The sequence below is a fragment of the Diadema setosum genome, chromosome 19 (genome assembly GCF_964275005.1).
Source record: "Diadema setosum chromosome 19, eeDiaSeto1, whole genome shotgun sequence".
Taxonomy (NCBI): domain Eukaryota; kingdom Metazoa; phylum Echinodermata; class Echinoidea; order Diadematoida; family Diadematidae; genus Diadema; species Diadema setosum.
The window spans coordinates 7,859,492-7,883,192 of NC_092703.1; the positions used below are offsets into that span (position 1 = coordinate 7,859,492).

At 37.9% G+C, this 23,701-nt stretch overlaps 2 protein-coding genes across 2 annotated transcripts in view; both read right to left on the reverse strand.

Annotated features, from left to right (window-relative positions):
• Positions 1–13,722, reverse strand: part of LOC140242763 (5'-nucleotidase-like) — a 54,292-nt gene extending 40,570 nt beyond the window's left edge. The window contains exons 1-3 of the mRNA XM_072322522.1: positions 13,328–13,722; positions 3,638–3,851; positions 1,914–2,099 (exon numbers count right to left, since the gene is read on the reverse strand). Coding sequence (XP_072178623.1) covers positions 1,914–2,099; positions 3,638–3,851; positions 13,328–13,684 — 757 coding nt within the window. The 5' untranslated portion in view covers positions 13,685–13,722. The remainder of the gene's footprint in view (positions 1–1,913; positions 2,100–3,637; positions 3,852–13,327) is intronic.
• A 2,836-nt stretch (positions 13,723–16,558) lies between these two features.
• Positions 16,559–23,308, reverse strand: LOC140242968 (uncharacterized). Its single transcript, XM_072322711.1, has 6 exons — positions 23,305–23,308; positions 22,559–22,653; positions 21,488–21,682; positions 20,625–20,813; positions 19,892–20,050; positions 16,559–18,929 (listed from the first exon to the last, which is right to left on the reverse strand). Exons 1-6 carry the CDS (start codon positions 23,306–23,308, stop codon positions 18,777–18,779), a joined length of 795 nt encoding a protein of 264 aa, XP_072178812.1. The 3' UTR covers positions 16,559–18,776.
• Positions 23,309–23,701: the final 393 nt, after the last annotated feature.

Here is a 23,701-nt window from a genome sequence, read left to right on the forward strand (position 1 = left end):
GCAGATGTATCGACCCGTTCCGTACGGGAACCTGTTGGCCTGCCTTTCAAAATTCATTTCAGAATTCAGTATGGAACGGGTTAACCCACTAAGGATGAGCTGATGTTGCCATAACACACATTTTGCATAGACACCTGCAAGAGTATAACAAGAATTACCACAGTAGTCTTCAACAGTTTAAAGGTTATTACCTCTGCCAAGGGAGGAGGTTATGTTTTTGTTACCGTTGGTTTTTGTGTTCGTTCGTTCGTTTGTTGGTTTGCTTGTCCGTGTGCAAAATAACTCAAAAAGTAGTTAACGGATTGGGATGAAACTTGCAGGAAAGGTTAAGAATGACACAAGTAACAAACGATTGAATTTTGGTAGTGATCCGAGAATTTAAGAAATAGACATTGTGAAATCAAGCTAGGAGGGAGGAAGTAATTGTTAAATGGGAATATAAAACTCTTTAATGGCACTGTTAATGTTGCAATTAGCCTTCCGGAAATTAGGCATACTTTGCTCCAATAATATTAAAGGGTGTGTACAGTTCTGGTCAAGGTGAGGATTTAGCTTTTGACGTCTTGCGAGATATTCAGAAACCACTCTATGAGATGTCAAAGAGCATGCAATTCTAAGGGGTATCGAAAGTTTATTTCATGAAAATCTGTTTTGAAATGGCTGAGATATCCAAAAACAAGGTGAAACAAAGAGATCATAACAAAAGGCGTGGCCTGTCGCCTTTTATTATGATCACTTTTTTGGATATCTCAGCCATTTGAAAACCAATTTTCATGAAATAAACGTTGAACCCTTGTTAAAATGACATGCTATTTTCATATTTTATTAGGGGTTTTCCCATTATCTCACTTAGAAATGTTCAAAACATGAATCCCGACCTCAACCAGTACTGTACAGTCCCTTTAAGGTTAGCCGGATAACATGTTTCTATTTTTAGAAAACATGGACTCTGTTTTCTTTTTTCTTTAAATTCTCATTTGTCAGCTTGATTTCTCAGTGGTTGCTCAATAATTTCGAAGATGTAGGGTTATTTCATGATTTCCTTTGTGAGTGACCACAACTTTCTGTCAAATGCAGAAAAAAAGCAGAACTAAAACAACAAACAAACTCAGACACCAGAAAAGGGGGGGGGGTTAGGAATGTTAAAAAGCAAATACAAACTTCAGATTGGAGGAAGAAAGTGACTGCTAAACGGGAAAATGCAACTCTTTAATGGCACTCTTATTGTTGCAAATAGCCTTTCAGAAATTAGGCACACTTTGCTCCAATAATATTAAGGGTAGCCAGATGACATGTTTCCTTTCTTTTTTTTTTTTTTAGAAAAAATGGGTTTTATTTTAATTCTTATTTGTTAGTTTGTTTTCTTGGGGTTTGCTTAATTCTTTCAGAATAGCACTTATTTCATAATTTCTTAAAGGAGTGACCACAGCTTTTTGTCAAATGCAAAAAAAAAAAAGCAAAAATAACTAAAACAACAAATAAACATACTCAGAAACAAGAAAAGGGAGAGGGGTTAAAGAGAGACAATATAAGCTTGAGATCGGAGGAAGAAAGTGATTGTTAAACGGGAAATAAAACTCTTAATGGCACTGTTAATGATGCAATCAGCCTTCAAGAAATTATGAATACTTTGCTCCAACAATATTTAGGCTAGGCAGATGACATGATGTTTTATTTTTTAGATAACACAAGATTTGTGGTTTCTTTCATTCTTTTTTTTTTTGGGGGGGGGGGAAGGAGGAGGGTGCTGATTTCTTCAACAGAGACAGACCAGTAAACTTTTGGTAAAATAGTCAGTATAAGAGTTAAATGAGTCTTCTTGGCTACTTGGAAACAAGAAGACCATTAGTAATCTTTGGATATATTGGTACTGAGATCTAAAGAACCCCTAGCTGGTACCCTTGAGGTATTACCTGTGTACAGAAAGGTATTGCTATGCCCGCCGATCACAAGATCAATGCCAGGGACAGATGCGGCCACCTCTTCATCCATGGCAAATCCCACATGACCCAGGGCGATGATCTTGTTGATTCCCAAGGTTTGAAGACCATCCACGGCGCTTTGTATGGCCGCAATTTCCTCGCCAAAGGTCAGCTGTTCTGTTGACCACATAAAGGGTAATATTTACAGTATACTGTTAAACAAGGAAAATTCACATGTATGCATTTTAATTTCATGAATATCACAAGACTCAAGATTCAAGACATTAGAGATGCATGCGAAAGTGCTTGTCTACAATATTATGTTGAATGCCAGCAACAATTTGCGAAAATTTCATGCTGTGAAAAAGGCTGCCGGCTCCGTTTCACGAAAATTTTAGTTCGGAAAACGATCTTGCTGTACCGTAAACTGTATTGAGTGTGTATGTGCGTGTGTGTGTGCATGTGTGTACATGTGTTTTGGAGCAATGACTTCTCACCATATACAGTATGTCTACATGAAATGGACACAAAACATAACAAACCAAAATTGGAGCACTCTGACTCACAAATCTTGGCGTTAACAAAGAAAGGGTGGCAAATTTTGTCATTACTACTACAGTTCGACCTCGATTATCCGGCCTCCTTTTATCCAGAAATCTCTATTATCCGGATGCGTTCACGCAGTGAAGGACTTTTTCTTTTCATCCAAAAATTGAGAAAAAACAGTGATTCTTTTTCACTATTTCACTAATTTCATAAGATGTGCATGATAGGTTTCTCAATATCTAATGAGGTATATTGTATGATTTTCACATAAAGATATACTTTATTTTTGTGTAGAAGGGACTACAATTTTGCGCAGGCTAGCATAGATTTCACCACCGTTGCGGGGCACGCTACCTGCCTAGCTGCCAGTGCACTGGGACGACAGCTTGGACGGCAGCTATTACATTAACATTGTGTCTCCTATATCCGGCCAATTTGCTTTAATATCCGGATGAGCGCCGGTCCCGACATGGCCGGATAATCGAGGTCAAACTGTAGTATGTGATGATGTAACAGTTGATATACAAAATTTCGGTTGACCAACACTGATATCATGATTCGTATCACAGCCACTTCTCTTTCATTCTTCAGATGAGCATCTGATCTCTGTAAAAGAGTGAAAAGTAATGATGTTTTCTTGGGAGATGTCACTACCCTTGTAAAATAGCGTCACTGGGGCGACAAGAACTCGTATCGACAAAAAGTCAAATGTTCAAGAGAGCAAAAAGACATGGCAGTCAAAGCACTACATCAAATGGGATAGCCTTTCCTTTGGCATGCCGTGGTGGCTTCATTGTTGGGGTAAGACAGCTAGGATATGGACAGGATATCACTAATTACTGACCATTAAATAAAAAAAAAAGTCATGTTCACCAAAATTCAAGACACAAAAAGGTCTTGTCACCCCAGCAACGATAGACCATTGCTACTATTAGTGGTGTTCGACAGAAGTCAGGGGCACTTTACATTGTAAGTGGTGAATAATTTTGAATTGACAGGATACTACACTGTACATTGCTTTTGGTTTCTATTAAACTTCCATTTAAAAAAAAAATCAGGATGAGATCATGAATGATCATAATGAGGTTTGAAGCCTTTTGAACCTGCTCTTTCAAAATGCACCTTTTTCCCATATCATCTTCACAAGCCTCCCCTACATACATCTGTACCTGTCTTGGCAAAGTCGGGCGTCGACTGCAGGGTGTACCCCACCACACCCACACGTTCCCCACTGAATTCGAAGACATGGCTGCATACAAAGAGGCCCTCAAGGCGAGGCTCGCTGGACGCGTCGATGTTGCAGCTGAGGACAGGGAAGGTCACGTTCTTGAGGAAGGGCAGAAGGCCGCTGATCCCGTTGTCGAACTCATGGTTGCCAAGGCACTGCGTGTCAACAGAGCACAGAGGAACGACATAGTGAGACCATGCTATCACAAAAACATTATGTGTAGGACATACGGCTGCTGAAACATCTAGGCCTACAGCTGTACATGTACACCGCTTACATCCTAGGACAAGATGCTTTACCCACAATGTTCCTCTTGACAAGGTGTATGGGTACCTGGCAATGCTAGGAAAAAAATAATGGCAGGGCCCTCTGGTGGAACAGTGACAACACTGAAGAGGCAACCGTGGATAAAGAAGACCGTATTACAGTACTGTTATCATTATTATTATAATTATAATCATTATTACATCAATAATAATAATAATAATAATAATAATAATAATAATAATAATAATAATAATAATAATGATAATAATAATAATAATAATAATAATAATAAAAAAATAATAATAATTATTATTATTAATATAATAATAATAATAATAATAATAATAATAATAATAATAATAATAATAATAATTATTATTATTATTATTATTATTATTATTATCATCATTATTATTATCATTATTATCATCATTATTATATAGCTGATTGCATGTATATCATGGCTCTGATCATGCTGTCAGGGAACATCTTACCCCTAGAAAATGTGACCTCATTCATTACTCACTGTCGCATGACTTGTGACAACAGCAGTCAGGTACAAGCGTACCTGACTGCTGTTATCAAAGAGTGCAATGTAAAGTCACAGGACAGCAATATTCCCAAATGCACACAAACATGCACGCTAAGATATTCCTTGTCAATTTCACCTCATCAAGTTGTTTACTTATGAACCCTTGTAACAACACTTCAAAATTTATGTACACCAGAATTAAAGAACGCTGCATACAAGTACAATGCACATTGATAAAGATATTAAGCACTAGCTCCCACATTGCATATTTACACTACACTTGCAGAGCTAGCCCATTGATCATAGATGCATAGTCTGGAGTTCAGCTGCACACAGGAGGTACCGGGTACTTCATTGTTATCACTGATGTAGACTTTGAGCTCAGACAGCACATTCCCTCTGTTCACTTGTATATATTTTGTGCTATGTTTTGTGTTGTTGGTTTTTTTTTTTCAGCCCCACAACAGATTGCTTGATGTTTCCCTCAACAAAGGTGAATGAAACCAATCCACATCATGGATCATTATTTCTCTCCAGCTAAAGACGCAACATGAACATCAGTGTAACACATACCTGTACTGGCTTGTACAAGTACATGAAAATTGTACCGGTACTTCTCTTTTTTTGTATGTCCTGAACCCATCATTACCTCAGGAGTACATGTACACTATACAGCGGACAGAATAGTCATTTGTAGGAGGCTGTCAAATACACCAGATGGTATCTAATAGTGAATAAAAAAGAAGTTCCTCTTCTGAGAATTACTGTACATTGTACTTTACCATGAACAGGAACGAAAAGATCCCCAATTGGATGATAAATATTTGGGGCAGCTGTACACCATTAACAGATTTCAGATTGAATTAAAATAGACTAAGCAAACTCTAAGAGGTGGGAAGAAGGGTTGTGACAATACTAAAAGTCAACATCTTTGGGCTGGACTCACAACTAAAAGACCAAAAATAAAGACAAAATAAAATGTGACAAAACTGCCAGGGTCTGTGTTATGTACCTCCAGAGAAGTACACGAGGCAGTCATGTGGAAGCAATCAATCTACCATAATTCTGTCTTTGTGAAACAGCCTGAAATCACCCAGTCTACCGGCAAACAAAATGTGGACTAGAGGTGTCACACATGTGCCATCTGAGACTGCTTCGACAATCAAACCAATCTACAATATATATTTGGACAGACACAAACCTCCTTGTATATAATCTCAAGACAACATGAAGCACTCCTTGACATTTGATCTAACATTTGCCATTTATCTTAAACTTTGAACTCTTGTGTGTGTTACTTTGCTTTCCTTTAACGCAGAGATCCACACTAATTCTTTTCTCTGGAGGCCCTTTCCCACCACTGAAGTCTTCCAAATTAATAATTTTGGTGGCTTGATGAAGAGTGGTCCTGAATGAAAGAAAAATGTGAAAATCCAATTTGAAACTTTGTTGCCTGATTGGGCAACCAAGAGATAACCTGTCTGGAAGTTTATGTGCCAACGTTGAATTTTTAGTAGCCCCGGGCCATTGCTAATGTTGTGCTTATGTCATGGAGTATTTCAGTCATATTGAGGACGGTCTGATTTTGCGACAACATGCATTTCTCATAGACACCTGCCCAAGTACATGTATGTACTCCGGACCCATCCTCAACGGGTTTTGTTTCAGTCGTATTTTAACCTATTCTTCCTGCAATTCTCTGAGAACCTTCAACACATACATCTCAATCAACCATGCACTTGTCTTGAGTTTATTCATATCAAAATCAGATTTCTTTCTCTCCTTACTAAAACATCCACAGTTTTTAATAATTGCCATTAATTACCACAAATATCACCATAATCTAAAAATGAATGCAACATTCATCCTAATTCTTATATCATCCTTGGTAATTGTCATTATCTGCTGACGTACGGTCTGTATGTAAACAAACTGCTGGTAATTGGTTGCAATGCGCACTGGGTCAGCATTTCCAAGGAAACTAAACTGCACAGCCCCTATTCGGCATATTTTTGGATAAAAGCAGGGCAGCATTCGGATAAAAGCAGGGAGGAAGAATTACAGACCGCTGTATGGAAGGAGTTCAGCCTCACCTTAAAGGACAAGTCCACCTTCATAAACATACGGATTGAGAGAATGCAGCAATATTAGTAGAACACATCAGTGAAAGTTTGAGGAAAATCAGACAATCCGTTCAAAAGTTTATGAATTTTTAAAGTATCTGCGCAGTCACTGCTGGATGAAAAGACTACTACAGTGTATGATGTCATATGCGTACAACAATATAAGGAAAATAAAAAGAGAATTTCACAAAAATTTACTTTTTGAATAAAGTGCACATTCCTTTGACTTGTTACTGATGTATGCTAAGGGTAATATTATTCCCCCTGCCTTCTAAAAGAGAGAAGTCGAGTGTTCTTTTGTTATGCGAGAAAAATGGAAATATGATGCACCACGCGTTACCCCGGGGTACCGTAGTACCCCGGATTACCGCGTTGTGTAGCGCCACCTCACGTCCATTCGAGAACAGTCAGAGAAAAATGCATGCACTGTGTGCGTGTACATAGTCCTTCCCATGCCACTGCATGTTATACTATGCGTGCATGAAAGCTGCGATACCACTAGCGTGTGCTTTAGTGTAGTGCAGTGCAGTGGCTAGCGCGCGCTAGCTCCAGCACCAAAATAATTTCCTCTTTTTGGCACCCAGGGTACAACCTTTTTTAAAAAATAAATAATTCAACAAAATGGCTGATTTTTATTTGGTACCCCGGGATACCATTTATGTCATCATATGTTGAATTTTCTTTATTCTTTCTTTATACCGTTGTACACATGTGACATCACAAGCTATAGTAGTCTTTTCATCCAGCCTTGACTGAGCAGTAAACTATCAAAAATTCATAACTTTTGAACGGATTGTCTGATTTTCCTCACGCTCTCACTGATGTGTTCTAGTAATATCGCTGCATTCACTCAACCCACATGTCTATGAAGGTGAACTTTTCCTCAGTCATCTGCATCCATTTCTTTCTCTCTCTTATGTAGTCTGTTTCTCCTCCATTTATCTCTTCATTTTTCTTCTATAGTTCTTGCTTCCTTACAACCCAACAGTACTGACCAGGACCACCTCACTATTTTACAGTTTCTTTTCAGGTGCCTTCTCCCCCTCAGGACTACAATTTATCAAACCTGTTGAGGACGGGCTGATTTTGCTACAACACGCATTTCCCATCTAAGACAATCATTGCCCAGGTATACTCGGGACTCTTTAATATTCAATAGGTCAATTTCATATTCTCTCCCTTTTCCTTTCTCTCACAAGAACCTTTTCAGGACTTAACTCTACTTATATTTATTTTTCTCCTCTACAGCTTTCATTCCTAGGATCCACTCAAGCCCCTCCCCTTCACTCTCTTAGCTTTCATTCCTCCTTTTCTATCTCTCCTTCTTTTCTCCTACTCTATAGTCTCATCTCTCCTCGACTTATATCATTCCTTCTCAATCTATTCCTCCTTTCGTTGTTTTGATTCCGCGTTCCATAGTCCACACCATTCACCGACTTCATTTCTCTCTCCCTTGGTTTCATGACTCTTCACTTCTTTCTCCTATCTCCATCATTTTTCAACCTTCAACTTCTCCCTCTTCCCCCTTTCCTTCTATTTCATCTCTCTCCTCCCGATGATGTCATATCCTTTTACCTGATGTTCATTCCATTCTCTTTCTCATTAACCATTGACTCCCATCTCAACTAGTGCAACTTCAACTTCCAGCTCTCTGCTACCCCTAAATTGTGACTATTTGACTTCCTTACACTCTCCTTCTGTTGCTTTCCTACACAACTCTCCTCTTTCTAGGCTCTTCTTCTGCCAAGCAATGGTCCCTGCAAGGACTACATACAGATGGTATTACCACAATCCTTTCCCCTTCAACAGTATCCCAAAATGCCAATGCACTTGTCAGAATCAGGTTGCCAGGTGGTAAAAGACCTCCTCTTTTCACTGTGGAGTGTCTATAGGGGCAAATTCAGAATTAAAAAGCAACTACATAGGGTGCGTTCGAGCGCTCTAAAGTGAACCAAAGCGAACTGAACCAAAGCGTACCATACCGAACTGTGCCAGTTTTGGAGCGTTCGAGCGCTCTGTCGAGAAAGCGTACCTGACAAGTTATTTTTTAGAAAAGGTCATGCATGTTTGTAGCAAGAATGTCATTCACCTGGCGCTTGAACTACTTACAACTGTCCCGAACAAAGAGAACGATGTCTTGGCATTGTGACGTATGCGCATGATACGCGCATGCTTTATAATGAACTTTTGGTATGCTTTTGGCACACTTTTGGAGCACATCGGGAAGTGGTCCACTTTTGGCTCGGTACAGTACGGTACGGTACACTTTAGGAGCGTTTGAGCGCTCCTCTGGTGCGGGTACAGTACGGTACAGTTCGCTTTAGGAGAGCGCTTGAACGCACCCAGAGTGTACAATGCTAACATTTCCTGCTTGAGGGTTAAAGGGGCCCTGAAATCCAAATGCACGTTGATTTGTGTTGATTTATGATACCCTCAACATCACTTTTGCGGTAAAACGAATATCTAGAAACATTCCATATATTTTTAACGATTTTTTCTTCTATTTTTCTTTAGATTACTTGGGAACGCCCACAAAAAATCCTTCCAAACCATTCAATATTAATATTCTTGAGATGACCTCATCTGTCAATCATTGCTATCCACAAGTACCAGTACTGAAATGTTTAACAAAAGACATTGGAATGCACCTTCCCCTCGACTCAGCATAACTTGCATGTTCCCTCGCCATGTCTTTTGTTAGTCACATTAATATGACAGAAACATGCAAGTTATGCTGAGTCGAGAGGAAGGTGCATTCCAGTGTCGTTTGTTAAACATTTCAGTACTTTAGCAATGATTGACAAATGAGGTCATCTCAATAATATCAATATTGATTGGTTTGGAAACATTTTTTTTTTTTTTTGTGGGTGTTCCCAAGTAATCTGAAGAAAAATTGAAGAAAAAAAAAATCGTTAAAAATATATGAAATGTTTCTAAATATTTGTTTTACCGCAACAGTGATGTTGAGGGTATCATAAATCAGCACTAATCAACATGCATTTGGATTTCAGGGCCCCTTTAAAAAAAATTCTCTGAAATCATTCAGCATCACTAAAGTCATTCCTGACTGTCACACATATATTGAACCAGTAGTTGAAAGCTTTTGTGCCTACATTTGTATATTAAGCAAGGTTTCGTTGTTGTTGTTGCTGTTGATGATGATGATGATGATGATGTTATTTGCACCATTTGAAAAAATTCTGCAACTGGCTGAAGCTTTATCTTATTTCAAGTGGGTTAAGACAATTAAGCAGAATTAGTTATAGCCGGGCCCCTTTTTTTCTTTACTTCTCTCTCTCCCTCCACCTCTCTTCCTACATGCAGACCACCTTTTCCTCTTCCTTTTCTTCCTTTTGATTTTTTAAATCGTTTACTTTTCATTCACATCCGGGCAATTACCCCCCACTGGGCAATACCCCCCCCCCCCCCCCCCCCCCCGGCTAAATACTGGTTAGTGGTAAGGTTAGAGTAAAGATTAGGGTTAGGGTTAGGTTTAGGGTTAGGAGTTTGGGTTATGGTTAGGATTAGGAATAGGGCCAGGGGAGGGTCCGGGGTAATTGCCCAGGGGGTAATTGCCCTCTAGAGACCCATTTTGGATACTTTTTGTCATTGTGTTATTGTCACTTGACCTATGGCTTAATTGCCATCTTCATCCTTTGGGGTACTTTCAAAATCATGCGCAATACGAACTTTCTCCCCAAGTACCTCGAGCATGAAACCAAATAAATCCACAACTGAAATGTATATGCACAACTTCCATAAACTTTGCCTGAGAAGGCAAAATTTGTAACATGAGGTTTACATTGTATGCTGTTGAAGACTGGAAGCTTACAGGTGCATGGTCCCGGTGTTTTAGTCAAATGCGTATGCGGGCGCACGCGTGCGGGCGCAAGTTTCCTATAGAGACCTACACTGTACGTTATCGACTCCTCTTTAGCGCTTACGCTTTGGACCACTTCCCCAAGTCCGAAGAAGTCCGATTCACTGTAGTCAGTGGTCGGATCACAGTTCAGCTCATGATTCGGCTGAGGGGGATGACAGCTTTAGCAAACTTCTTTTGTGATGTCATAATAACAAGCCCATATGCACACACCCTGGCATTACTACATACTGCGCGATGCGCAAAGAAGACAGCGAAGGCAATGTTACTTAGCAACACCTACGCACTTTACTCTTGATGACAGCTCAACTGCGGTAATCTTCGTATCACTGCTAACAGTGATCGGCAGTATCATCAACAACGCCCTCTACACTACCGGGACTATGCCCCTTTAATAGAAAGAAAAAAAAAAAACATTTAATCAAAGACTGAAAACTATTCTAAGGTAGCAAAGCAGGGACAAGACGAGACTTGTTATGTTCAACAGCAGTGGTCGCATGGTTTACAAACAGTAGAATGCAGCAGAGTTTACTGTAACCAGTAATTTGGTAAATGGTTTCTCTAGTATGGTTCCAATACAAGGAGTTGCTAAATGGAAGCTTTGAGGTTAAAGGTTACTACAGTACTGTACAAGTGCAATATTTTTTTTCCACCAACCACCATATGCTCAATGTGACTTTGATGAATAGAGTGAAGTCAGATGAACCACCAATAGGCAACAGCTTTCAAACATCAAACATAAAAATACACAATGCTATGGAAATTGATAAGATGTGTTGACAGCTATGTTTCACAGACAGAACAGTGATGGCAATTAATAGAGGTGACATTTTTGTCAACTCACTTGTAAACTGACGAAGTACAGTATTAAAAATACATAAATATAGGCTATATATATATATGATGCTCCTTGTCAATCCCAGCCCATACGGGAACTACAGTAAGTAATTCCTTTCCAGCATAAAGCAAAAGGATATCACAGTCTAAAACACAATTGTTTAGTGATATATACAAAGGATTGATACATGGAACGAAGAATCTATTTCTATTAAAGGATGTGTACAGTTCTGGTTAAGGTGAGGATTTAGCTTTTAACGTTTTGCGAGATATTCAGAAACCACTCTATGAGATGTCAAAGAGCATGCAATTCTAAGGGGAATCAAAAGTTTATTTGATGAAAATCGGTTTTGAAATGGCTGAGATACAATGTATCCCAAAACAAGGTGAAACAAAGAGATCCTAATAAAAGGCGTGGCCTGTTGCCTTTTATTATTATCACTTTTTTGGAATATCTCAGCCATTTGAAAACCAATTTTCACCAAATAAATGTTGAATCCTTCTTAAAATTACATGCTCTTTCATATCAATAATGATAATAATAATAGTGGCTACTTGTATAGCGCACAGGTCCACTTTTCAGTGCTCATGGCACTTCAGAAATGAAAAAATATCATATATTTACATGCACATATTCAAACATTTCAACAAAGAAGAAAATGGTAAACAAAAGCAAATATATACCAAATAAAGAATACAACATATATCAATTAAAAATACAATATTGATCCAATATTAATGACATACAGGATTTACAGTCCTTAGTATGAAAGGAACAGATAAGTTTTAAGTTTGGATTTGAATGACTCTGTAGATGACAGTTCCCTTAACTGAAGAGGTAACTGATTCCACAATTTTGGTCCCATAACGGAAAGCATAATCACCATACCCATGTTTTACTCTGGGTGTTTGGAGTAAGAATGCATCTGATGATGAACGTAGCCTTCGTGTCGGATTGTATTTTTGAACAGAATTACTTATGTATATTGGGGAAAAAGAATGAACTGAATAATGTACTAATAACAGAATCTTGAAAATAATCCTTTTTTCTACAGGTAACCAATGTAAGGAACGGAGAACTGGTGACATGGAATCAAACTTATTAGTAAAAGTTAACAATCGGGCAGCAGAATTTTGCAACCGTTGAAGTTTTGTGACATCTTTTTTTGAAAGATTACACAACAATGAATTCGAAAAATCCAACCGAAAAGAAATCAAAGCATGAATAAGTATCTCAGCTGCAGATTCAGACAAATATTTCCTTATGAAACTTAAATTACGCAACTGATATCGAACATTCCGCTGAATATGAGTTACACGACTTCGAAATGACATTTCCTGATCAAATGACACCTAAATTATTTCATTTAAGAGGTTTCACATTATGTCACTTAGATATGTTCATAACATGAATCCCCATCTCAACCAGTACTGTACAGTCCCTTTAATTTAACTTACTAGTACTAGTAGTTTGATTAAAATAGCATAAATCTTATACTTTATGCCAATGGAAATTTATTGAAGAAACATGCATAGCAGTAGCACTATCCCTATGATAACATATTCAGTGGGTCGATGATATATGCAGGGGCCCCTGAAAGGGGGGGGGGGGGGCTCTGCAACTGCTCCCCCCCCCCCCCCCCCCCCATCTAATAAAAAAAGGGGGCCATCACCAGCACCAATCTCACTCCAATGGCCATGGTTTTCGAAAGGTCCCCTCTTCCCATCTAAGGCAAGGGGGGGGGGGGATGATTGCCCTTCACATCTCCCATACCCAGCCGTAATCATAATTCATTGCTCGTCTCCACATTACAACTTTCTTATGCTTATGTAGTCTGTTCATTTCATTTCGCCGCTCCAGCTATTGCACAGATCCACTGCCACCAGTGATGACGGCAGTGTTTAAGTTCAGTGAAATTGGCGAACATGGAGTACCTAGCTAGATAATTTTGCGCTTATTTGGTTCTTGACAGACTATCTATTCCATCTCACCATTGCGTCATACCCGAGGATGTTCATGAAGTAGGCGGTAGCGTTACCCCTGTAGACGACGAACCAGTCGGTCCCTTGGAACTGGTCACCAGCGTCCAGCAGTAGGACATTTTCGTTCGGATCCCTGGATCGTATTCTATCGACAGCAGTAGCTCGACGGGCGACCCCTCCATAGCACTCGCCAGCCTCCCGGAGCGCTGGGGTGCAGACTCGGCCGCTCACGTCTGTCTCTACGAAGCGCGTGTGACAATCGTTTGTGTGCAAAACGGTCAAGTTAAACGCATACGTGTCTTTAAAAGCTATTAGACATATCGTCATAGCGATAGATAATACACGAGTAAATGCTAAATTCACCATATTGTCATCCCTTACAATTATCCACACTGACTTCAAAGTAATCGCTGTCCTCTTTAACCGGCACAGCCCGTAGAGGTAACTCAACATAGATTCTACAGGTTTTCCGATCCTGTACACAATCAGGCGCAGGCGCGCATGCTAGGCATGTGGGATACCCATACGAATAGAAGTGTTTTGCTGCAAGCAGGTGCAGTACGTTATCACTGGGATCATCAGTGGTTGGTTTTATGGCGCCCGTGTATCATACGTGTTCGTGCGTGTGTGTGTGTGTGTGTTGTGGGGGGGGGGGGGGGGGGGAGGGAGGGGTAAAATTAGAAGTGGCGGTATCAAATTTTAATGATATGACATTGTGATGAAATATTATAGGGAGTGTAAAGAAGAAATAAATAATATAACGGTTAAAAGTTAACAGTTGGAATGCATTCGTCAGAGTGGGATAATACAATTTGTAGGCCCTATATGATGGAAGCCGATGATGGAATATTTTATATGAATGTGTGTGTTTGTACCAAGGAGGTTTTACTCATGGAGTTCCAAATGGCTGTAATCATTCAAACAGTTGCCAGATTTCTGTTGATGTACAAAAGAATTCCACGGGTGCACTTGTGCCTTTGATGATCGATGTTCCAAGCCGCCGTCTTGCTGAGCAATCTGAAGATTCATTTTGAACGTTATCATAGTGTTGGCCATATTTTGCTTATTTATTTATTAAATGAAATGACATTTCACTTGATAATAAAGCATGTAAAACAAAAGTCAATTCCGTTCAGAAATTTGCGCAAAAGTGTAAATCAGAGCTGTATTATGTGAAAATGTTTAAAACTGTTCCATCCTGGAAAGCTGGTTTTATCACTTTTCCACTAATTTCCCCAAATGAAACTAATATGTAATAATCTTCAATTATAATTCTCTATTGATGTATATATCAGATTAGTGCCCGCGTATGCCCAGTCGAGTAATTTTCATCTTCATTTCAGCATTTTCCCCTCAATTTCTGTTCGCGCATCCTCGTGTCTGTACCACCTACCTTTTATAAGAAGGGAAAGCGAAAAGTAATTACCAATATCACAAAGAATATCTTCCTTTGAAAGTGGCTGGTGATTATGCAATGAGACACGAGTCAATTGTTTTCGTATCGGCGCGGCAGATCCTGTTTGGCACATGCTTCAAATATTTTTGAGCGGCGGCTTTGAACATAGATCAAAGGGAATAACTCTGTTGTTACTCCATCTCTTCAACTTCCTTGGTTTGTATTGACTGTATTGCTATTTTGCTGCTGCTTTTCCATCACTTCCGCATCAAGGATGTATTGTGTAAGAAAAAATGGCTATTTACGCGTACAGGTCAGATTTATTCAAGTGCGTAAAGTGAAATCTGAGGGCTGAAAGCACGCAGGGAGGGTGTGTGTGTGTGTGTGAAAAAAAAAAACGAATTTCGTTTTGATCATTTGAATTTCAAAAAATAATCAATTAAAAACAAAGTGAGGGTTGATTTGTTTAGTTTGTCTTAGGTGCGGCCGGAAATTGTTTTTATAGTGATCCACTGAATTCTTTAAAAATGATAATTTTATCATGATGTAACATACATTTTTTTTTTCGAATAGATACTAAAAATTTTCATTTTTTGTAAAAATTCAAGTGAATGCTTATGATTTGTGCCTGTTCTTCTAACCACTTTGACTCCTACAAACTTTCTTGGAGCCCTGTTACATCAAATACAATTTTTTATCTTTATTTTTGGACGACATCGCAGCCCTCCTTTACGAGAGCTCGGCGGCCCACTGGTTGAGAAGCACTGATGTATACAATACATGTAGTTATATCGAGAGAGAAAAAAAATCAGTTTACTGGAAAAAAAAAAACATGGTTGGGATAGATAGTGGTTGACACGAGGAGGATGGGGTGTGACAAGGTAGGACATAGTATTACTATATTTTACTGATTTCATAGGTTGTGGAAAATCTTTTCTTGTCATGAGGTGGGAAATCTTTTCTTGTCATGAGGTGCATAAATTTGTTGTCCCCAAAATGATTGATGCTTTTACTTATTTTTAATTTGCAGTTTGATAATCATACTTTCAAGTGAATGCATATTATTTATGCAAGAATATACTGCAAACACATAACACACACATATTAATTATATATACATATATATGTATATATATTATATATTATAAATATGTTATATATATATATATATTAAATATATATATATATATATATATATATATATATATATATATATATATTACCTCTATATGTTACCTCTGCCTCTGCCTCTCTGCTCAAAAGCTATTCGTTCAAAAGTTACAGCATTTTGATTTAGGGGGAGTTATTATATTTGCTGTACATGCACTATAAAAACGCAAATGTTGAATCAACATTTAAAAGGGCCGAGGAGTGACAGCATTTTTGAAGTGTTGCATCCAACTTTAAAAATAACATTTTAAATGTTGAAGCTAGCAGGAAAACCAACACTTTGAAAATGTTGTCACTCCTCGGCCCTTTCAAATGCTAATTCAACATTTGTGTTTTTAGAGTGTGTATGTGTATTTATATGCATCCCATATTAGCTACAATCAACCTCGCCTATAAAGTTCAGATCACACATGTCGAAAAAAAATTATGGGCCAAGTCAAAGAAAAAAACAAAACCAAAAAAAAAAAAAAAACGATATAAGCATGTGTTATATAATGCTAATGTGTAAATCGAAATTCACGAAAGTCGAAGAATTTTCTCTGGTCCCTTTGGATTTGCATGTATTTTATGACTCAGACGAGGCTGACTGTGCGAGAAAAAAGAATATTCGAAAGCAATTCGAGTCTATTAATTACTGACAAGAGCAGTAGTAACTGAGTCTTGGATCTGAAAAGTATAGGCCTATACATTTTTTTTTTTATTTTTAATTACGCATGTTACGCAGTTTGGGACATTATTGGGGCCCTATTCCGGCATAGCTCCGGGGCTCACAAAATAGGCCCATGATTTCAGCGACATCGAAGATTAAGGTCTACTGAAGAGTTGCATACAATTTCAAATACAAGCCTATTAGATTCTTATAGGAGAATGCATTTCAAACATGAATTACATTTGTGAAGTCTGGGGAAATTTGGGCAAGCTGTACAGAAATCATGAATTTATACAGTTTTTGAATTGACATTCCACTCATCGCTGGACGGGAAGGTTACAACAATATCATGTGATGTATCAATAGTGCAGTGATATAAGAAGGCATAAAGATAACTCCACGAAATCTCATTTTTATGAAAAGTGCAGATTCCCTCCTAATTGTCATCATAACATCATATACTATTACTTTCTTGCTTTTTAGGGCAAAGAAGTAAAATTCTCTCTTGGCCGCTGGAAATATGAAACTAGCATTCTCTTCGCATTTTCTTAATAAAATTACAACTCATTCCACTATACGCCACGGTGATAATGATGAAATGTAGTTGTAGCCGTATTACCCAGCAATGTCGGCACATTAGTTTAACCAAAAGTGTACACTCACTATGTAGTATAACTTTTGAACACAGAGTCAGATTTTCCTCAAACTTTACAGATGGGTTCGGTATCATTAACATACTGCATTCTTTAAATCAATACATGTATATACATTGTGATCGGTCTAATCTTCTCTTGAAGTACATTGTAAATGTTTAGGAAAATTGAAAGACCTATTGGACGTAAGAGTATCGATGATTTTTATCACACACATAAGTTATAAGTAAGATGGTACTGCCACTCAAAACGCGTAGTTTTATGATGTGCAACCATGAGTGCATGAATAGCATTTATACATTTTTACTTCTACACACAGATTTACAAGAACTTAAACCGATCAATGACAACTGCGCGTATGCACGTATAATTAACAAATTCATTTACAAATGTTACCAGTATATAAAAGAAATGAAACAATGCACACGCTTCTGCAGGAAAAGAATTCATGAACAATCACAAATTTTAGCAATATTTCGCAGTAGTTGATTAATAAATGACAATAATGTAAAGCTTGGCATTTAATTACACTACAAAGTTATCACAGAAATTCAAGGATTTTTTTTTACGACACCATAAACAAAGGGTGTACTGACGTGGTAGACAGTTCAAAATAAGGAATGACATACCATTACACAATATACTGTTAGTATATACTACTGTACAAGGTGATTACATGGCCGTACGGGGATAACTTCTTCGTATTCTGAGCAAATTCTGAAATGTGAAAAAAATAAAACTGTACAAAATGTAAATTTTACAAAATGTTTTATGTACTTTTATCTACATTTTATCTACTTTAATGCAATTGCTATATCTACAAAGCAAGAAAATTGGATGACCGAAAAAAAAAAACCACACCAATCACAATAAAATTGTCAGAGACTAGAATGATAAATTAAGTGCAACCCTCCCTTTGGGATCAATGACAACAACCAGTTATTTCTTGGATTCGATTGACTGCGAAAATAGTGTTTCTGTGGTATACTCATCAATGTCAGGGTGATCATTATTGAATAGGAATATTACTGTCACATAAGCAGGTCTTGGAATTTTCAGTATAGTCTGATAGTGATAACAATCTTCATCAAAAAGCCTAGCACGAACTGTATCTACAGGCTTACTGTCTTGTGCTTGTCATGTTAGTTTGACTGCCATGGTTTAGCATTGTTATCATCATTGCCATTATATTTATATACCAATAAGGTAACACAACAAGTAGTGGTGGAAAAATACAAAGCAAGAGTTATACATTACATGTGATATGTTGCATCAAACGTAGCAAAAGTAGAATTGAGGAATGTGATGCTGATGATATGGTGGTAGAGGTAGTAGTAATAGTATAGTAGCAGTTATGATAGTACAATGTAATACAGTACAATTTAGTAATTGTATACTACAATTAGTACTACAACTACAGTGATAGTTTCAGATGTTAATGTGTATCCATTTAATTAGTTTGAATCATTTGATTTTCTACTACTGTTCAACAGGCCACTGCATGTGCTCAATGATATTGAAAGTGCAATTAAGGATTTGAATATCCTCGGCGATACATCGAAGTGTCGTTAACTCCGTTTCTTGAGGAATTTACATGTAGTCACAGATGGAAGTGTATACGTGAAACTGGATATTACTGTCGCCTATATTCATAATCTTCTCCACCCAAAATCTGGCTATACGACCATTCGGAGTGTCCTGTTGAGGAACTGCTGTATCATACCTTGTCGAAACACCGCTCCCCTGCAAAGCAACCAAATTGAAATACTTAAAAACAAAACCATTTTCCATAGAGTCACTTACTGTGACTGAAATCACCAGTTGACTGCAATCGCAATCTTTGGAACAACCACCGCAAAATACGCACCAGTTGAATTATCTTGCCATAATGCGAAAGTTTGCCATGTTTTCTGTATTACCACTATAGAATTGAATATATTTGCTAACACGTCAATTGCAGTTGGTGACTAAGAACTTGAGCAACACGCATTTCTTTGAAGTTGCTTTTGTGTCCAGTTTGAATATTAAGTTCAAACTATACGGACAAAATATTATACACACGAATTATCATAATTTATTATGCATATATTCAATTGACTCCATTCCAAACTTCAATGAGCGATATGGGATACACTAGATACATGTCACGAGCTCGTCGCCCACGAGTCATACAGCCCACGAGTCATTATAGCCCATACAGGTATACAGCCCATGAGTTATATATAGCCGACGAGTCATACTGGGTACGAGAATCACAACACATAATATTATGAGCTAGACACAGCACACCGATTCATGATATTGCTTTTGTATAATCGAATGGTAATGAATAAAAATCATTAGAAAATGTTTGTGTATAATCTTATGTGTTTCTTTGTTTGTTTGTTTGTAAATCCAGGCATTCAGTTTATGTCGTTTTATGACCATGTTTGCTTTAATTTGATTTTATTTGATTTTATTTGCTTCATTAGGTTTCTGCATTATCATTGCACAATGTCATGTACATACATTATTAATACATGTAGTGAATACGCCGTTTATACACTGTGATTTTGTCTCCATTGTATTTGCAATGTTGTATGACAAAAGAGTGTATACGCGGAACAATAGTTTACTCAAAAATAATGTAAATATAATGTAATAAAGATCAAGAACGCTAAGTTAAAAAAAGAAAGAAAGAAAAGAAAAGAAATAGATATGCTTACTCGAGTATTGGCTGTTTGGCACTTCCGGTCTTGCTCATGGGCAGCAAGGATAAACTGCGTTATATGATATCTCTCCTCATCAGGCTTGACTGCTACCTTTAAAATGAACTCCAGGTGTTCACTAAGTTCGTTGAGCTCTTCAGGTCTTAGTTGGCTCTTCTGTGATTTAAATGAATATGGAAAACAGACAAACGAATTAATCTATCCTCATACTCATTGTGGGGGCGCTGTGGCATGGTGGATAAGACTCTTGACTCCCGATCGGAGGACCCGAGTTCGATTCCCGCCCCGTGCTTATACGTCCTTGGACAAAATGTTTTTACCCACAATGTTCCTCTCGACGCAGGTGTGTAAATGGGTACCTGGCAACGCTGGGGTAATAATAATGGCAGGACCCTCTGGTAGAGCAGTGGCAACACTGAAGAGGCTACCCTGGATAAATAAGACCTTATTATTATTATTATTATTATTATTATTATTATTATTATTATTATTATCATTATTATCATTACTATTATCATCATCATCATTATATTGTTATTATTATCATCATCATCATCATAAATTATTATTAGTATTATTGTTATCATACTGAAACAAGATGAAAGGAAATAAATCGATCAAGATTACAATAAGCGTGCGATACATGAACAGATTTATCTATTTACGATAACTCTACGTCAGACAGAAAGAGAGAATTTTAAAAACAAACAAAGAGAAAGCATGTACATACATTTGAAATATTACGTAGGTTCTCTTCGTTGATGCTCAGTTTAGGGGGAACACTTTTTTGTGGTTCAACGACGGATTGAAAGATGCGGAGTTCACACTTGTCTCGCAAATGTCTTTCATCGCGTTCTCCGAGGCGATTTAGCCGACTCTTTGTAGACCTACAAAGCTTTCGTATTCTCTCTTTTTGCACCTGGAATAAGAAAGACATCCAGCTTAACATATTATCGTCGGCCTCATGCCAAAAGGGCACTAATAGTGTACAAAGTATATGGTGTCAAGGCCCTTTTGGCATGAGGCCGACGTTATAATCTGGAGTAGAAGACTACATCTAAGAGAACAATAGCCAGAAAACACGCAAGAAACACAACAAACATAATAAAATTACATTAAATGCGTTTGGCAGCATTATTTTGGGACGTTTCCATGAAGCTAACAGTACATTCTACATGTTTAATTGTATCTTAGCTGCTTTATAATCATCTTCATAGTTGGAATGAGTAAAGCAACAGTGTGTGTGTTCGAAGGGGAATTCACTCTAAATATACATGCAAATTTCAATTTTCTAAAGAACACAATTTTTTGACTTGTTACTGACATAATGTTAAAGGCAATATTATTCCCTATAGGGCAATTGCGCTTTCATTATGAAAATCAAAAATATAACGTTGAACTCTCTCTAAAGTTTCTTAATATCGTTCTTCTGTTGATGCAGTGATTTCAACAACGTTTGTAGTTTTCTCATGCAGCGATGGTGACACAAATACATTATGCAAATTCGTAGCTTCTGAAAGGAGAGTTTCCTAATATTACTGCATTCACTCATTCCACATGTTCAATACGGGGGGGGGGGGGGGGAGATCTTACCTGACTCTCAGTGGTCTTGCTAGACTGCATCATGCAACTCCCAGAAGACCCTCGCGTTGTACTGCCTGTCTCAAACTCCTTCAATATGTCCCTTACATTATCGATCATGTGATTTTGTAATTTAATGTCACGGATTGAATCTAAATCGTCCTTGAGTATTTGCACGACAAGGGGCTCTCCTCGGTCATCAGGACTCTTTTTAAATGGAAGAGGGAAATTAAAGAAGGATATTAGGTACAATAAACAGCTCTGATATCACATTTATGAATTTCTCTTCTGCCGATTTCTTCTTTTTTAAGGACAATCTCTCTACAATGTTACCTCCGATGAAGTGACATCTTTTCATCCTCGAGACAAACCAGCATTTATAACAATACGGCATCGTAAAAAGTTTCATGCTGTATTTACTGACACTCCATCGTTTACTGTTGATTTCCATTGCCCAACCTCCAAATGATTTAAACACTGTGATGGGGGTAATTTGGCCCTGTACATTTATGAAAACATACATGTCCACATATTATTGGTGAGCTTTATCATACGGTTTCTACGTAATATCCATCTATCTGTATGGTTTATTGCCTCATGTTTTCTGTTTGCTGTTGTTGTTATTTTTTACGGAACTGATAAGGCATGATAGGACTTGGAGACTGTTACATTAAGGCATTTCGCTAAATGTAAGATAGCCCTCTTTGAACGTGATGACATACATCTCAGACAGTCTACAGGCTTTCTTTGTACATAATCATATCATGCAGGCGTAGAATACAGTATCGTTACTAAAGAATAAGAGAAGGCCCAAATAAACAACAACAACAAAGAAAAATAAGTCGGAACACACTTCGGCAAATGGACTCCACGGGAGCAGATGTGGCAACATGCGAACCCATGCGCATTCTTAAGAGCTTCGGACACCATTGTGAAACTTCATAATTAAGACCCTAAGAAGCCCATAAGACCCCGAGCATAGTCCCTATACATGTATAAGAAACTCGCTGATGGGATCCCTGTTAAAGGCTCATTGGAGTCCTTGAACTATTGAAGTGTGTATACCATATCGACCCAACTGACCTGCGTGCGTGGTCTAAATGTCTGCACGATGACCAACGGGCCCAAAACAAAACTTATATGAACCACGGTGTCACTCTCCAAATCCACATGACTTGCTACGCACCAGCGTCAAAAAAAGATCTGTTTTTAGACATTATGGCGTTTCCGCAAACAAGGATTTTTTTTTATTTGTCGCCACTTCAGGGTCCTATCTGAAACAATAACAGTTGTTTGTTTTTCTTTCTATCGCCGATGAGGATCCAATTTTGCAAAATAGGCTTTCGACATTCCCTACGGATTAAAGGCAATTTAATTTGAGTTCATTTATGATATGTGACGCCATTGGTGACGCCATTCAGGGTATGTTCTACAGGCGTGACGCCATTCAGGGATGCAAGTGCCGTATACGCCATTTATAAGCTAATGACCTGGGAGACTAACTACAGTGTACCTGACAGCTCCAGCTGACTATATCCTCACTGAAATAAGTCGCATATATCTTTTTGTAGCCCTGAGGTTCCAGTTTCACTGAAGATTTTCACAGCAATTACCCTCTTTGTTTTACGTAGATATTTTCCATTCATTCTTAATCATTCATTCGTCACCATATTTCGCATAAATTCAGTTCACATGATACTTTATGATTTGATTTAAAATGTATACCTGGCGAAACGTAATTTTCACATAAATTGAATCTTCCGTAACATCATCAACTTCGACGACTTTGTTGGTGGGAATAAAAAAGATAAATTCGTTGCAGCTCTTACCCATATTTCGTTGTCGTTTGCGTTATCGTCACAGTCCTTGTCTTCTTTCAGAATAGGTGGTTGGAGAGGACTGTCGGGTCCAGCTTCTAATACATCTCTGAAACCAGTCAGTCAAAATGCTTGTTTATTAGAATATACCTACAAACCCGGGAATTTGTGTAAAGCAGTAGAATCTGCAAATGAGTTTACACACAACCTACTTGAGATTTGTAATATACTGCAGGTATATCTGGCTGTCTTTGGCTATTATGGTAGGCAATTTCCTATACATCATTATACTGGTATCATATGAATCGACTTTCTTATATTACGATTTAATTGTTTTGGCAGAAGCAAAGTATGTTCTTCCCTTTTCAAGGCAAAAGAGAGTGTTCAAATATCCTAAACCCAACATTTT

Bases quoted from the DNA above. Each gene is read 5' to 3' on its own strand.
- LOC140242968 (XM_072322711.1), bottom strand. The intron at 20,051-20,624 runs GTATGTACATGC...TTTAAATCACAG, and splicing joins ACCTACGTAATATTTCAAAT to AAGAGCCAACTAAGACCTGA. The intron at 18,930-19,891 runs GTAAGCATATCT...GTTGCTTTGCAG, and splicing joins GCCAAACAGCCAATACTCGA to GGGAGCGGTGTTTCGACAAG.